Source organism: Colius striatus, chromosome 4 (genome assembly GCF_028858725.1).
Source record: "Colius striatus isolate bColStr4 chromosome 4, bColStr4.1.hap1, whole genome shotgun sequence".
Lineage (NCBI taxonomy): Eukaryota > Metazoa > Chordata > Aves > Coliiformes > Coliidae > Colius > Colius striatus.
This window is the reverse complement of record NC_084762.1, coordinates 51,891,919-51,905,509: the sequence shown is the minus strand read 5'-3', so window position 1 is coordinate 51,905,509 and position 13,591 is coordinate 51,891,919. Positions and strand designations below refer to the sequence as shown.

The window sequence follows — 13,591 nt, the reverse complement described above, 5'->3', positions numbered from 1 at the left end:
TCTAAATATGTTTATATGAGATGAAGTAAAGCATATATTTGTCTGCTTAGACTTAAGTAGCAATTAAATCAGTACAAATCAGATTGCACATGAATGTGAATGGAAGTAAAACCAGACAGCTCTAAATTGTGGAAAATGAACTCAAAGTTTTTTGTACGATTCTTTGTGTAATTTTTGTGCTTTATTTCTGCCTCATTTATGGGATAGACTCTCTAAAAGATAGCTTGTGCTTGATGCCTGATAAGATTAGCCACCAAAATTTACTTATGGGTCTGTCTTTGAATACAGTCACTTTAGTTTACTGATAAAATGTGAACCTGTGATAAAGAGAAATTTGTATTGCAAATTAATAATAAGGAAAAACCCAGGCATCAGAATCCTGTTTGAAACAAAGCTCTGTTGTCCCTGTGTGTTCTCACATCCTGCCCAATCTCTATTATCCTGGTAAGGAGTGAAGAAAGTGTTGGTATAATTATCATAATTGGGAAAATCACAGAAATGAAAAATTCTTCAAGCAATTGTTTGTTGTTATGACAATACAGTACTGGCAGAAATCTATTCATCAAGACTTTTAAAAATCTTGGTCTTTTATATCTCACTTCTTTGCCTGGGAGATGGCACGTGTTTTGTAAAGCTTTGACTTTGTCTTCATGTAACAGCTCTCTTGTTTGTGTGTAATTCTTGTAGGGGTGGTGGTTTCCAAAGAATGCTTTTTCAATGTTATAGTAAATGTAGGTTTGAGTGTTTTTTCATATTCCTAGAAGCACCAAAATACTAAATGCTGGTGATAAGTCAGCCAGGCTGCTCAACTGCATAGTGTAATGCCTTGTTTTTAAAGTGTCAGTAATACCTACCAATGTTAAGGATTTACTGCTTATACTCTGCTGTTATCACCATACCAATTACAAGGTATCTTAGGTTTTTCCCATTACTGCTGTAAGTAAGGGAATGCTGTTCCCTTTTTTTAGAAGCTCAGACTTGTCTGTACAGTGAATATCTATGCAGATGTTCAATACCTAGACTTGAGATTGAATGCCCGGGCCCAGATCTATGTACAGGCAAGATGCCACAGGGCTGAGAAAGGCCAATGTCACTCCAGTCTTCAAAAAGGGCAGGACGGACAACCTGGGAAACTACGGGCTGGTCAGCCTCACCTCCATCCCTGGAAAGGTGATGGAACAACTCATACTCAATGTAGTTGCTAAAGATAGGAAAGAAAAGATGGCAATCAGAGGTAGTGAACATGAATTCACCAAGGGGAAGTTCTGTCTGACCAACCTGATGGCCTTCAACAATGGCATAACTCGTTGGCTAGATGATGGGAAAGCAGTGGATGTCATCTACCCTGACTTCAGCAAGGCTTTTGACACTATCTTTCCCACAACATCCTCATTAGAAAGCTCAGACAGTATGACTTGGATTAATGGAAAGTGAAGTGGATCAAGACCTGGCTGAATGACAGAACCCAGAGGGTGGTGATCAGTGGCACAGAATCAAGTTGGAGGCCTGTGGCCAATGGAGTTCCAAAGGGATCGATTCTGGGGCCAATCTTGTTCAACATCTTCATCAGTGACCTGGATGAGGTGACAGAGTGTACCCTCAGTAAGTTCGCTGATGACACCAGACTATGCAGAGGGGAACCTCATGAGGTTCAACAAGGACAAGTGCAGAGTCCTGCACCTGGGAAGGAACAACCTCCTGCACCAGTACAGGCTGGGGGTCGAACTGCTGAAGAGCAGCTCTGCAGAGAGAGACCTGGGAGTCGTGGTTGATAAGCAACTAACCATGAGCCAGCAATGTGCCCTTGTGGCCCAGAAGGCCAAAGACATCCTGGGATGCATTAAGAATGTGGCCAGCAGGTCGAGGGAGGTTCTGCTCTCCCTCTACTCTGCCCTGGTGAGGCCTCATCTGGAATCCTGTGTCCAGTTCTGGGCTCCCCAGTTCAAGAGGGACAGGGAAGTGCTGAAGAGAGTCCAGCACAGGACCGCTAAGATAATCAGGGGGCTGGAGCATCTTCCTTGTGAAGAAAGACTGTAGGAACTGGGACTGTTTAGTCTAGAGAAGAGGAGACTGAGGGGGATCTCATTAGTATTTACAACTATCTAAATGTTGGATGTAAGGAAGTTATGACATCCCTTTTTTCTTTTGTATCTAGCAACAGGACAAGGGGTAATGGGATGAAGCTGGAACATAAGAAGTTCCACTTAAACATAAGAAAAAAACATTTTACAGTGAGGATGAGGGATCCCTGGCACAGGCGGCCCAGGGGAGTTGTGGAGTCTCCTTCCTTGGAGGTCTTCAAGACCCGCCTGGACACATTCCTTTGTGACCTGATCTAGGTGGACCTGCTTCTGCATGGAGCCTGGATTAGATGATCTCTAAAGGTCCCTTCCAACCCTTACAATTCTGTGAAAGGAACTGTGGAGCTGATTTGGGGCAGAGCATCTATCTCCCAGTGACTGGTGCGAGTGGACTTTTTATCTTGTGTGTACTGTAGGACTCTGTCTTATTGGTTTGCTTGGAATGGATTTTGTATCAAGTGTGTTTGCTGAACAACAATTGACTAGAAGTTCAGTTACAGCAGTGAAATGAAATGTGTTAAATCTAGCTTACATCCTGAGGCTTGGCTATGGAGCTCTGTGGACCTCAGCAGTCAGTCCTAAAGCAACATAGAATACTATTCTAAAAGAAGTCTTCTCTTGTTATTTGTGTGTTTATCTTAGTACCTTAATTAAAGACTGGTTAACTTAGAAACCAACAAATTTGTGCTTAGATTAGTGTTGACCAGCTGGATGCCACGAGATATAGTTCTGCAAACTAATGTTTAGCATATGGGGGATGGTAGTAAAAACTTCATTAGCTTTTCTGAGTGACTGTTCAGTCTTTCTATATTACAATTACAGTGAATGGCTAATGGCATTATTTGATAAATTAACCTGGTGGTTCTTTTTTTCTTGCAGAAAAAACATGCCTTGCGTTGCTACTGTCAAGCCATGCAGGTCTACAAAGGCAAAGGTTGGTCTCTTGCAGAAGACCATATTAACTTCACTATTGGTCGCCAGTCCTTTACTCTTCGTCAGCTTGACAATGCTGTGTCTGCCTTCAGGCATATTTTGATCAATGACAGTAAACAACCTCCAGCTCAGCAAGGAGCTTTTTTAAGAGAATATCTTTATGTTTATAAGGTAAATGACTTTTCATTGTCTTTATTCCTTGAGTAATCAGTAATTTTATTACTGATTTTATTTCTATTACATTGTTAAATGATTTTTGTCATACTGACTTTGTTCCAGGGTTGTGTTTTATATGGTTGATGTATTCATTTTTTTACTTTTAGCTTCAAAAAACCCAAATATACTGCATTTTGTGTATTAAGTGTACTTCCGCGGATGAGTATTAGTGTGACTCTGCATGTGTGTTTATTAGAGTAAAATGAACTCTTTGTTTTGAGGGTCATGGCTGAATTGCAGCTTGTAATAGCTCAATTTGTTTTAGAGAAAGTGAATCTATTGATTATTTTATGATTATTTTTGAAGTACTTTATGGTGATAGGAAAGACTAGGTAGCTCTGTCACCCTGTCTAGTACTATAAAGGACTCCTCATTCTTCTGAATTTTGTTCTGTAATATGGGTTTTTATAGCTCAAGCAACTCATCAAGGTGTCTGTAAGTTTGAGAGTGATTCTGAATTGTAGTACAGTGTGTGCATTATTTAGTACTGAAATTCTTACACACCTTGTGGCTGTGTAGTTACTTACTGTCTTTTAAGTTTGTAAACAGAATTTCTGTGATGTTTGTGGAGTTACAGTAGACTTTACTCGACACTGATATTTGAGTGGACAGCTCAGCTGATATGAGGATTGTGTGTAATGGTGGTAGCATAGTGAACATAGCTTAACAAATTCTTAGAGTCAAACTTTGCATCAAATAAAGTTTATAACAGTAATGTGTCCACAACAGTAATTAAAGTTAAGGATTAAAAGAATTATTCTCCTTTTTCCATAAGTGCTTCACAAACTTTTAACTCTTATTGGAGAAAAAAGTACTACTTTAGACTGTCAAAGCAGAACAAACTATCAAAACAGTTATTTGAAATTATTCATTCCATCTTAAAAACATTATCTGTTCAAACATCGAGTGTTTATAGCTTGACTTTCTTATTGTTCAGTCATAGGCGATGTACAGCATGAACATCATGTATTTCCACAATGGCATGACATTCTACTTTCCTCTTTTGCTCTAGAATGTAACCCAGCTGTCACCTGATGGTCCCTTACCACAGCTTCCTTTACCATATATTAACAGCTCAGCAACCCGTGTATTCTTTGGGCATGATAGAAGACCAGCAGAAGGTTAGAAAATTTTATGTAAACAGATTGAAGTCCCTTGTTTATGGAACCAAAATATATACAAGAGTTGATGTAATTTAAAAGAAAAATCTTTGTACAAAACTAATGTCACAAGATAACTTCTTAAATAAGTTTTAAAAGAAAAACTTAGGCTTCATATCTGCTTGCTAGATGTTTTCAGACGTTGCATATGTGGATGTGCTGAATTCCACTATTTTTCATAGCTGGAAAGCTTCAATGCAAGTCTGTAATGAACTTCTTCAACAGATTATTAATGCTTTAGCAAATGCTATATGCGAGTGCTAACGTTAGGAATTTACTTTCACTTTCTCTTGGATTAAATGTTTGAAACACTTAATTCCTGAATGTAAAGTAAGCTGAGTGGAAATCCTTATGTAAACCTGGGGATGTATTCTGAGGCTGTAGTTTGTCATAATGTGAACATAATCTGTAAGCTGAGTATACCATGTTACATGCCAAAATTTTGGAATGCCACAATTTGCAAATAGGAGCATACCCAAAGTATCCTTGATATTATGTTCTGTGTATTTCAAAATGTCTCACAATTCACTGACTGAAATAAACTGTCGTGTAAATATGACAGTGACTGAACTTAAAATATTTTAATAATACTTACCAAATGGCCAGTGCAGCCTTCTGTTGAAACTGTTGAATGCCACTGTTCTTATCTTCTAAGATTACCTTACTTGTGCTAGGTGAAAAGCAGGCAGCTACGCATGTGAGTCTGGATCAGGAGTATGACTCGGAATCATCACAACAGTGGAAGGAACTCGAGGAGCAGATTGTTTCTGTGATAAATAAAGGAATGATACCTTCGACCTTTCAACCGACGCAGTTCTGTTTAAATCGCTACTCAGATAACTCTAGATTTCCACTTGCTGTGATAGAAGGTAAAGCTAAGACTTATAGACTTCAGTTAGAAAGTGAGTTAGATAAATTTGTACAGTACTTCCTGTATTACTGTAGATTTAAAATAATGTTGTTGTGCAAGTTGTTTGCACAAGAATGCCTTGAGTTAGGTGAATCATTTTATTGTGGTGGAGATAACCTGTTGTCATTGCCTTCTTGCCCTTTTTAATAGAACCAATAACTGTAGAAGTGTCCTTCCGAAACCCTCTGAAAGTTCCACTTCTTTTGACTGACCTTTCATTGCTGTGGAAGTTTCAACCTAAAGAGTTCAATGCAAAGCGTGATGGAGAAACAAAAGAGCCGGTAAGGAAAACTTCATCTTTCAATTGAAACCAAACAGATACAGTTATCGAGTATATAGTTGTCTTCAAAGTTTTGTAGTATGAAAACAGCCAATTTAAATGTAAATTAATAAATAGAAACAACAAAGCAGTTGCTGAATTTCTTTATGCATTGTTTAGATTTTCCTAGATCCATGGGGCACAAAACAGACAAATTAACAAATATACTGTAACAAGTGTTGTAAAGCTTAATGCTAAGCTTTACTTCCACCATTTCATTGTATGTGTATCTATTTTGAGGCGTAGTGGCCTTGACCAGTGGAAATCACTTTGCAATGTCAATAGGTATATTATCAAATACATTTTTCTTACTCAAGCTACTGAAGCTACAGTATGTAGTAAAAGTTATGTTCTGAAAAACTGTTTTGTGACACAGGAACATCTTGACATCTTGATTAAAAGAAAAATGGAAATTTATTGTATTAAAAATTAATGTCTTTAATACTTCAGATGATCTACTTACTACTGTTTAATTTAACACCTCAACTAATACTGCCAAAACTTCCCTCTGAAGGGCTGTTCTCACATTCGTATTTTTAAGGTTTTAATATGTTCTAATACTGATTGTTATATTGAGTTCTTCAATAATTTGGTTTCGTGGCCACAAGCATTTGGAATATAGTGATCTCTAAAAGTGCTGTAAGTGTTTGCCAGGGTTATAAGTAAGTCTCAGGGATTACTATAGACTTTCTCTTATGTTCTGAACTGCTGCTGTAATGAAATAAATACTTCTGTGAGTGCTGCTGAAATTGGCTGGGAATGATTCTAATCTATAGTGATAAGTATTAAATTTCTTTCAAGTAAATGTTTACTGAGCTTCTCTAGTTGTTTCTTCAATTCAGGAAGCCTGAGAAGCTGAGGATACAGCAACTGCTGGTGCTGTGTAGTTTGAAGTTAGTATACTTTCTTGAACACTTTAGGAGAGGTGTGAGAAGTAATATTTATGGCGCTTTTTTCTGCCTAGGAGTAATGGTATCTGAAAAACTTTCTTTTCAGGGAACGCATGATGACGATATGATAGGAACTGAAGCAATAGCAGAATTTCTAATTAATAGTGAGGAGACAAAAGTGGTAAGTACTATACTTTGTTTTTAAAGGTAGTCTTTTCAGTGTTGAACTTTAGACTTGTTATAATCTGAAATTAATGCTAAACTTCCAGTATCGGCAACATCTTCTGTAAGTACTGTAGCTTCTAAATCTTGTCAGTGTGTATAAATATTTGAAGGGAGGATGTGGCAGGGCAAGAAGCAGTAGGCACAAATGGAGGAGGCTCCATTTGAACATCAGGAAATCCTTTTTCTTTTTAGTGGGATGTGACTGGGCATAAGCTGCCTGGAGAGATTGTGGAGTCCCCATCCATGGAGATATTAAAAGCTGTGATCCTGGACAGCTGGATTTAGGTGGCCCTACTTGAGCAGGCGAGGTAGACAAGATGACGTCTAGAGGTCCTTTCCGACATAAACCTCTCTGTGATTCTGCCTCACTTAAAGTTCAGTTTTGTTACAATTTAGGACTCTTTCCTGATGTAATGGGCATCTGTCAGCTATGGACTGGTTTGGTAAATTCTGTGTATGTGGCATTTTTAATACAGTAAATGACCTGTAGTTGTGTGCAGTTACATCTGACACAACTATAAAGTAAATGTAGCTGTGAATATCTTTGACAATTGGACATTTAAATGTAATAAAACTTTTTTTTTCTAATAGCAACAACAACAAAAATTTAACATATTTCCACAGGCGAGACTAAAGCTCTTTCCCCATCAAACAGGGGAGCTACATATTCTGGGAGTCGTTTATAATCTTGGCACTGTTCAGGGTGCTGTGACATTAGATGGAATGGATCCCTCTGTTGGATTACAGGCAGGTAAGTGTGTTCTTTCCTTAAGTTATGTGTCTCTGGAAAGGGAAGATATGGCTTCTGCCAAGTTGAACTAAATAATAGTGTTTGATGTGTGACTATCATGATGCAAGGACTTCCTTAAGGTAATGATGTAGAAACAATGGAAATTACTGGAACATGAAGAAAATAAATTGGTGTCTGTAGGAATTCTGTAAAAAATGAAACAACCTCTTCCAAACCTGTATTTATTGTTACTTTTGAATATCTGGAAATTATGAAACAATTAAAAAAATTAAATATTCCATCCATGCCACGTTGAACCTAACAACTTTCATTAACTCCGTGGCCATTTGTTTTTCTTTTAGGTCTTTATGCTTCATTAGCTTTCAGCTTTTGTCTAAATGTTGCACTGAAATTCTTTCTATAGATTCTTAAATTTAAATTTGACTGGGGTTTTTTTTGTTTTTTTTTTTTAGCTTCTTGATTTAATTTTGGTTCCCTTTCCTTTATATTAACATATAAATGGCTTATTAATTGCATGTTACTTGATCTGGTTTTAGTCATTCATCTGACACACTCACAGGGAAAACAGTTTATGGAGGGAATGGGAATTAAACCACATGTTTGAAAGTGTCTGAAAGAAGTAGTGAAGCTTAGCTATCTATGAAGTGGAAACCTTTGGAATAAAAAGCATTTGGGGAGTAGTTGCCTGTCTTTGAAGTAAATAAAAATGTTTTGAGTGCCTTTTCCAGTATGACAGAAGTTAGGAAATGAAATAAATACATCACATTCCTGCTCTGTGACGCGCCTCTCCCTGTCCTAAAGCCATTAAAGGGCATAGTAAGTTCACAACAATAGCTATCCAACTGCCTGAACTTGAAATAGGAATGAATTGTGTGGCAGTGAGCTCTGAATAGTTCTTTGTCAGTCATGCTGCTTAATCAATGAACACTGTATGTGCCTAATAATAAAAGATCAAAATTATTTTTGAGTTTGGACAGGGAGTTTTGGATCACTCCTCAGAAAAAGGTTAAGAATTAATTTAAAGAAATATAATCGAACTGTAAAAAATGGTTTCAGGAAAGTTTGTTTCCAAACTTTAAAAAAATTGTTTCAGGAAAGTTTGTCTCCAATGGGTTATCTGTACGAGGGCGACAAGATTTAGAAATCCAAGGGCCTCGACTTAATAACACAAAGGAAGAGAAAACATCTATTAAATATGGACCTGATCGACGTTTAGATCCCATTATTACAGAAGAAATGCCTTTGCTGGAGGTATGTAACTGCTTTCTACTGGCAGTTTTGAGCAAATAGCTGAATCTGGTGATTATAAATGTAATTCTAGGGACTGAAGTCTTAGACTTTGAATTTTTCCAGTTAATTTCTGTCAGTGCCAAACATTTTTGTGTATTGTTGGGTTTTTTTTCTTCCAAGTGAAACTTGAAGCCTCCAAGCTAATATATTTCTGAAATTGCTATATTTCCATTAGATTTTTAGTTGGCAACAGGTTTTGTAGCCAAATTTCAAGGTGAGGGAGGACAGGTAAAGGTTTTTTCTGATGTCTTGCTATTCATCTAGAGTAGCAGTTGCACTTGTTTAATTAAAACATAATGGTTTTCCTTACTAGAGTTGTTAAAATGGTTTAACTGGTTAATGACAGCACTCTGTCCGATAGAGAATTTCAGTTGGAAGGGGTCTACAGCAATCATCTAGTCCCAACTACCTGACAGCTTAGGCCCAATCAAAAGTTAAAGTGTGTTATTAAGAGCATTTTTCCAAATGCCTGTTAAACACTGACAAGCTTGGGACATTGACCTCTTCTCTAGGAGCCTGTTCCAGTGTTTGACTGCCCTCTTAGCACAGAAATGCTTCATGATGTCCAGTCTGAATCTCGTCTGGTCCAGCATTGAACCATTCCCATGTGTCCAAACACTGGAGATTTGGGAGAAGAGATCAGTACCTGCCTCTCTACTTTTCCTTCTCAGGAAGCTGTAGTGAGCAATATAGTTTAAATATGAATGGGCGTAAAACCAACATAACTTGACTTCATGGGGTTTTTTTTCCCTTTTCTCCTCCTCTCTCCCATACAGGTTTTCTTTATAAATTTTCCTACGGGGCTTCTCTGTGGAGAAATCAGAAAAGCATATGTAGAATTTGTGAATGTAAGCAAGTGTCCTCTTACTGCACTGAAGGTTGTGTCTAAGCATCCAGAGTTTTTTACTTTTGGTGGAAATACAGCTGTTCTGACACCACTAAGTCCTTCAGCTTCTGAAAACTGTAGTGCTTACAAAACTGTTGTGACAGATACTACCTCTGTGCGTACAGCACTGCTATCTTCAGCTTCTTCTGTAGACTTTGGGATTGGCACAGGAGGGCAGCCTGAAGTAATACATGTCCCACTTCCTGATGCTGTTCTTCTTCCTGGGGCTTCAGTGCAACTGCCAATGTGGTTACGGGGACCAGATGAAGAAGGTGTCCATGAAATTAACTTTTTGTTTTACTATGAAAGTATTAAAAGACACTCAAAGATGTGGTAAGTCTGTCTCCTCTTAATGTAAAAGTAGCCTGTTGACTGATATTGGAAGTGATAATTATTTTCTCCTATATGACCTAATATTTATCTGAAATTATGTTGCCTACACTGCTTCCATCAATGTGGCAATTATTGTAATAAATTAATAGAAGGACAGATAATGGAATAATGTTAATACAGATTGTTCTTGTTTAGTCTTTCTTGAAGCATATCCTTTTGAGGCACAGGGGAAAAAAACATGACTTCATTTCTGCATATTATAACCCGATCTTACCTACTTTGAACAAAAGATTTTGTTCATTGCTAAAAAGTGAAATGAAAATTACCCTCTTTGGAAAGTTTAAATACCAAATTTGCCTTCCATGCTGTTGTATGGTTCCTTTTTGGACCATCTTGAGACAGTGGACAATTAAGTTTGAACACCACAAGCTAATACGTGGTAATTTCTTTGAACTTCACTTGAAAGGTAGCAAGTTGACTTTGTGTTGCTTATTCCCAAGTCCCACCTGAACAGAACTTACCTTCTGAGTTCATAATGTTCTGAAAGTGAGGTGTTTCAGAAATGGAAGATGATTGTTTGGAAAAGGTATTTGTTCTCTACTGTATTGAAGTTTCCATGGGAACTCAAGTGTTCTTGGTTAACAATATTCTTCGCTGACTGAGCATAGCTTTTACGTTTTCAAAAAATGATTTAATTTGTGCCACTTCAAAAGTATACAGACATCTGTTTATCTGTCTGAAGATTAACTGAAAAACTGATACATCACAATGTACAGAATAAACGTTAAAGGAAGTAGAAGCCATCTATTTATTTATTTATTTTCCCCTCCTCAAACAAGATTGCATTTTTAGGAGGTAGCACAAATAGAAATTTTACATGCTTCTAAGGTTCCCAAGTGGAAGTTATGGTAACACAAAGCTTTTCTATTAGAAACTTGTATGTTTTGAGAGTGCCTAAGAAGGGAAGTTTACTGATCTTTAGAAAAACAGGAAAATAACCTTAACAAAGAGCTTACTGTTCTGGAGGTTGATTGTGTCTGGAAAAAGGCAGACTAGTGGTGATTCTAGAAGTAAACTTCCAATATTTTCAGTTCAGGAGGATTTGTTGAAGGTAGTGGTGTTAGCACTAAATGATTTTCAGTAAATGGGACATGTGAGCAGGAGAGGTGCTTTCAGGAGATGTGACTAACTAATGGGCCTTTTATGGTTTATTTACTCAAATGCTATTTTCCAAAGCACATGGTAGCATTAAATAGCTTAATGATAACCCAGTGCCAGTACATGTGTCTCTGTTTTCACTGTGCCAGTTGTTTCATATTTGAAATATTTCATGGTTATATGTGAACCTTTTTCTCAAGTATTTAAACTGGTTAAGAGACTGCATGTTTGAACAGCACCTACCCATGCAGCATGATTGTTCAAAATAACATAGTTTTGATTGGAAGCTTAAAAGAGAAGTTTATCTTAAGTTGTTGAAAGAAATTAATTGTCTAATGTCAAACTGAATGACATCAGTTAAATATTTTTTGAGAGATTCTGGACAGCAGTCCACTTGTTCAGAATGTGTTTTTGGTTTTTCCTAGTCATAGAGTATTAAGACACACTGCAGTTATTTGTACTAGCCGGTCTCTGCATATTCGAGCTACTGTTTGCAGAAGTAATGCACTTGAAGATGAAGAAGGCAGAGGGGACAATATGTTGGTGTTTGTGGATGTAGAAAATATCAATACTGTAAGTTATTTTTAATAATAATAGTGTTCTGAAGCTTGGTGGATGTGTGTCACCAGTAGAAAGGACGTGGATAATGGGTCTTTTTAAAACTACTTTGCAAACGCTAAAGAAACCTTGCATATTTAATCATTCCTGTTAATTTTAGTACTCTTTCCAACTGTAAGTTAGATCTAATCTCTGTGGAAGCCTGCTATAACTGTCTCTATTCAAAGCAAATTATAGTACTGTAATTCTGAGTCTTTTTTAGAAAAATTTATTCCAAATTCTTGAATGTTGTTGATGATGACAACTTTCAAAAGGATTCTGAATGAGACAACGTTTGCTCCTCTACAAACTTTCAGTGAAAACACTGGTAGAATTGGTGCTAATGTGGAGTCAAAATTTAAGCTCTAATTTGGAAGAAGCTTCTACTTTTACATTTATTACCAAACTCTGAAAGACAGTTTTGCAACTATAATCTAAATACAGATGTGTCTGTGATCTATTGGCTTAGCAAAGAAGCTGGAAATATTCCAGATTTTCATACCACCAATTTACTTTTTAAGTTTTTTCCTTTTTTTTTTTTTTTTTTTTTTTGTCAACCACAAAGCATGGTGATCGCATCCTCTGTATATAGAATTCCTAGACCCTTAGCTGGTAGTGGAATTGCTGAACAGATTTGTCATTTTGCTTTAAAAATGTGCACACTGTTTTAACTTGAACTACTAAAGTGAATAATGTCCACTACTTCCTCGAGGAGGAAGAAATGTTTTATAAAGTTCAAACCAGATTAACCTTGTGTGAGAACGAATTTTTCACTACCACCTCACACTTACCAGGAAAGGAAACCAACCCCAAAAGTTACTTTTAACTTCTTGGATTTCTGGAATTTATAACCTAGTGATGTTCCTGAAGTAATCTTAGATACTAAGTGGCCTTGTGTACAGTATTAAAAGCCTAGGTTTTTATTACAGCTATCTTAATCTAAAATACTAGCTTGTGGGTATTTTTCTGAGACATCTCTATTTCCTCTTAGTGTGACTTTATCTATTAGAATTGGAAGTTTCTGTGAGCTGGGAGTGTTGTTTAACATTACAATGGGTTCTTAAATCTGTTCTTACCTCTCCTTAGTACTGTATTATGGATGGTGCAGATAATGAGTTGAGATTCTACCTGTGTCACTTTGCAGTGAATCTTCACCTTGTGATGTAAAACATCACAACTGTGATTGACCTTATTTCTCGTAATATTTGTTTCCTTCTTAGAGTGAGTCTGGTGTTAAAGAATTTCATATAGTGCAAGTTTCAAGTAATAGCAAGCACTGGAAGCTTCAAAAATCTATTAACATCACTGAAGATAAAGGTCTGTATCTATATCACCCAAGACATGGCAAGTCTAGCTCTGCCTCACAAGAACAATTAGTCTTACAATGAGTTGAATCTGACTCTCGGAATAATTAATTTCTAGAAACTCTGTTACTTTTAAGACTACTATAGCCTCTCTTTTGTTGAGTGTTTTTAAGAAACGTATATTGACTTTATATATGACTTTCAGACTTCGTTAATTTTAAAACTGGGCTTAACTTATGGGTCAGTTATTTTTGTGATGTAGATCCATGTCTGTGATGAACCTCTGGGTTGCCTCACAAGAAATGTGTATCAGTGTTCCTTTACTTTCAGTTGTTTATATCAGGGTTAAATTTGACCGATCAACAGAATATTTGACAATTGCTAGCTAGTGATGTGTCTTGCTTGGCTAATACAAGCTGCTAATTTTTGAAAAAGCTAACTGTCCCAGGCAAAAGAAAAGTGCTGTTACTGTGTCTTAATGAATATTATTTTTACTTATATGCTGATATTTTATGTACTTAATTAGTACATAATTTCT

At 36.8% G+C, this 13,591-nt stretch overlaps 1 protein-coding gene across 9 annotated transcripts in view; it reads left to right on the top strand.

Annotated features, from left to right (window-relative positions):
* The window catches only part of TRAPPC8 (trafficking protein particle complex subunit 8), a 56,904-nt gene that overhangs the window by 27,942 nt on the left and 15,371 nt on the right, over positions 1-13,591 (top strand). For all 9 annotated transcript variants that reach the window (XR_009818604.1, XM_061994987.1, XM_061994984.1 and 6 more), the window contains 10 exons: positions 2,961-3,185; positions 4,243-4,351; positions 5,065-5,259; positions 5,451-5,581; positions 6,616-6,690; positions 7,359-7,485; positions 8,579-8,736; positions 9,552-9,994; positions 11,578-11,725; positions 12,970-13,066. Coding sequence is in view for 8 of the 9 variants with exons in the window: in XM_061994987.1 (XP_061850971.1) it covers positions 2,961-3,185; positions 4,243-4,351; positions 5,065-5,259; positions 5,451-5,581; positions 6,616-6,690; positions 7,359-7,485; positions 8,579-8,736; positions 9,552-9,994; positions 11,578-11,725; positions 12,970-13,066 (1,708 nt within the window). In the remaining variant the exon portion in view is untranslated. The remainder of the gene's footprint in view (positions 1-2,960; positions 3,186-4,242; positions 4,352-5,064; positions 5,260-5,450; positions 5,582-6,615; positions 6,691-7,358; positions 7,486-8,578; positions 8,737-9,551; positions 9,995-11,577; positions 11,726-12,969; positions 13,067-13,591) is intronic.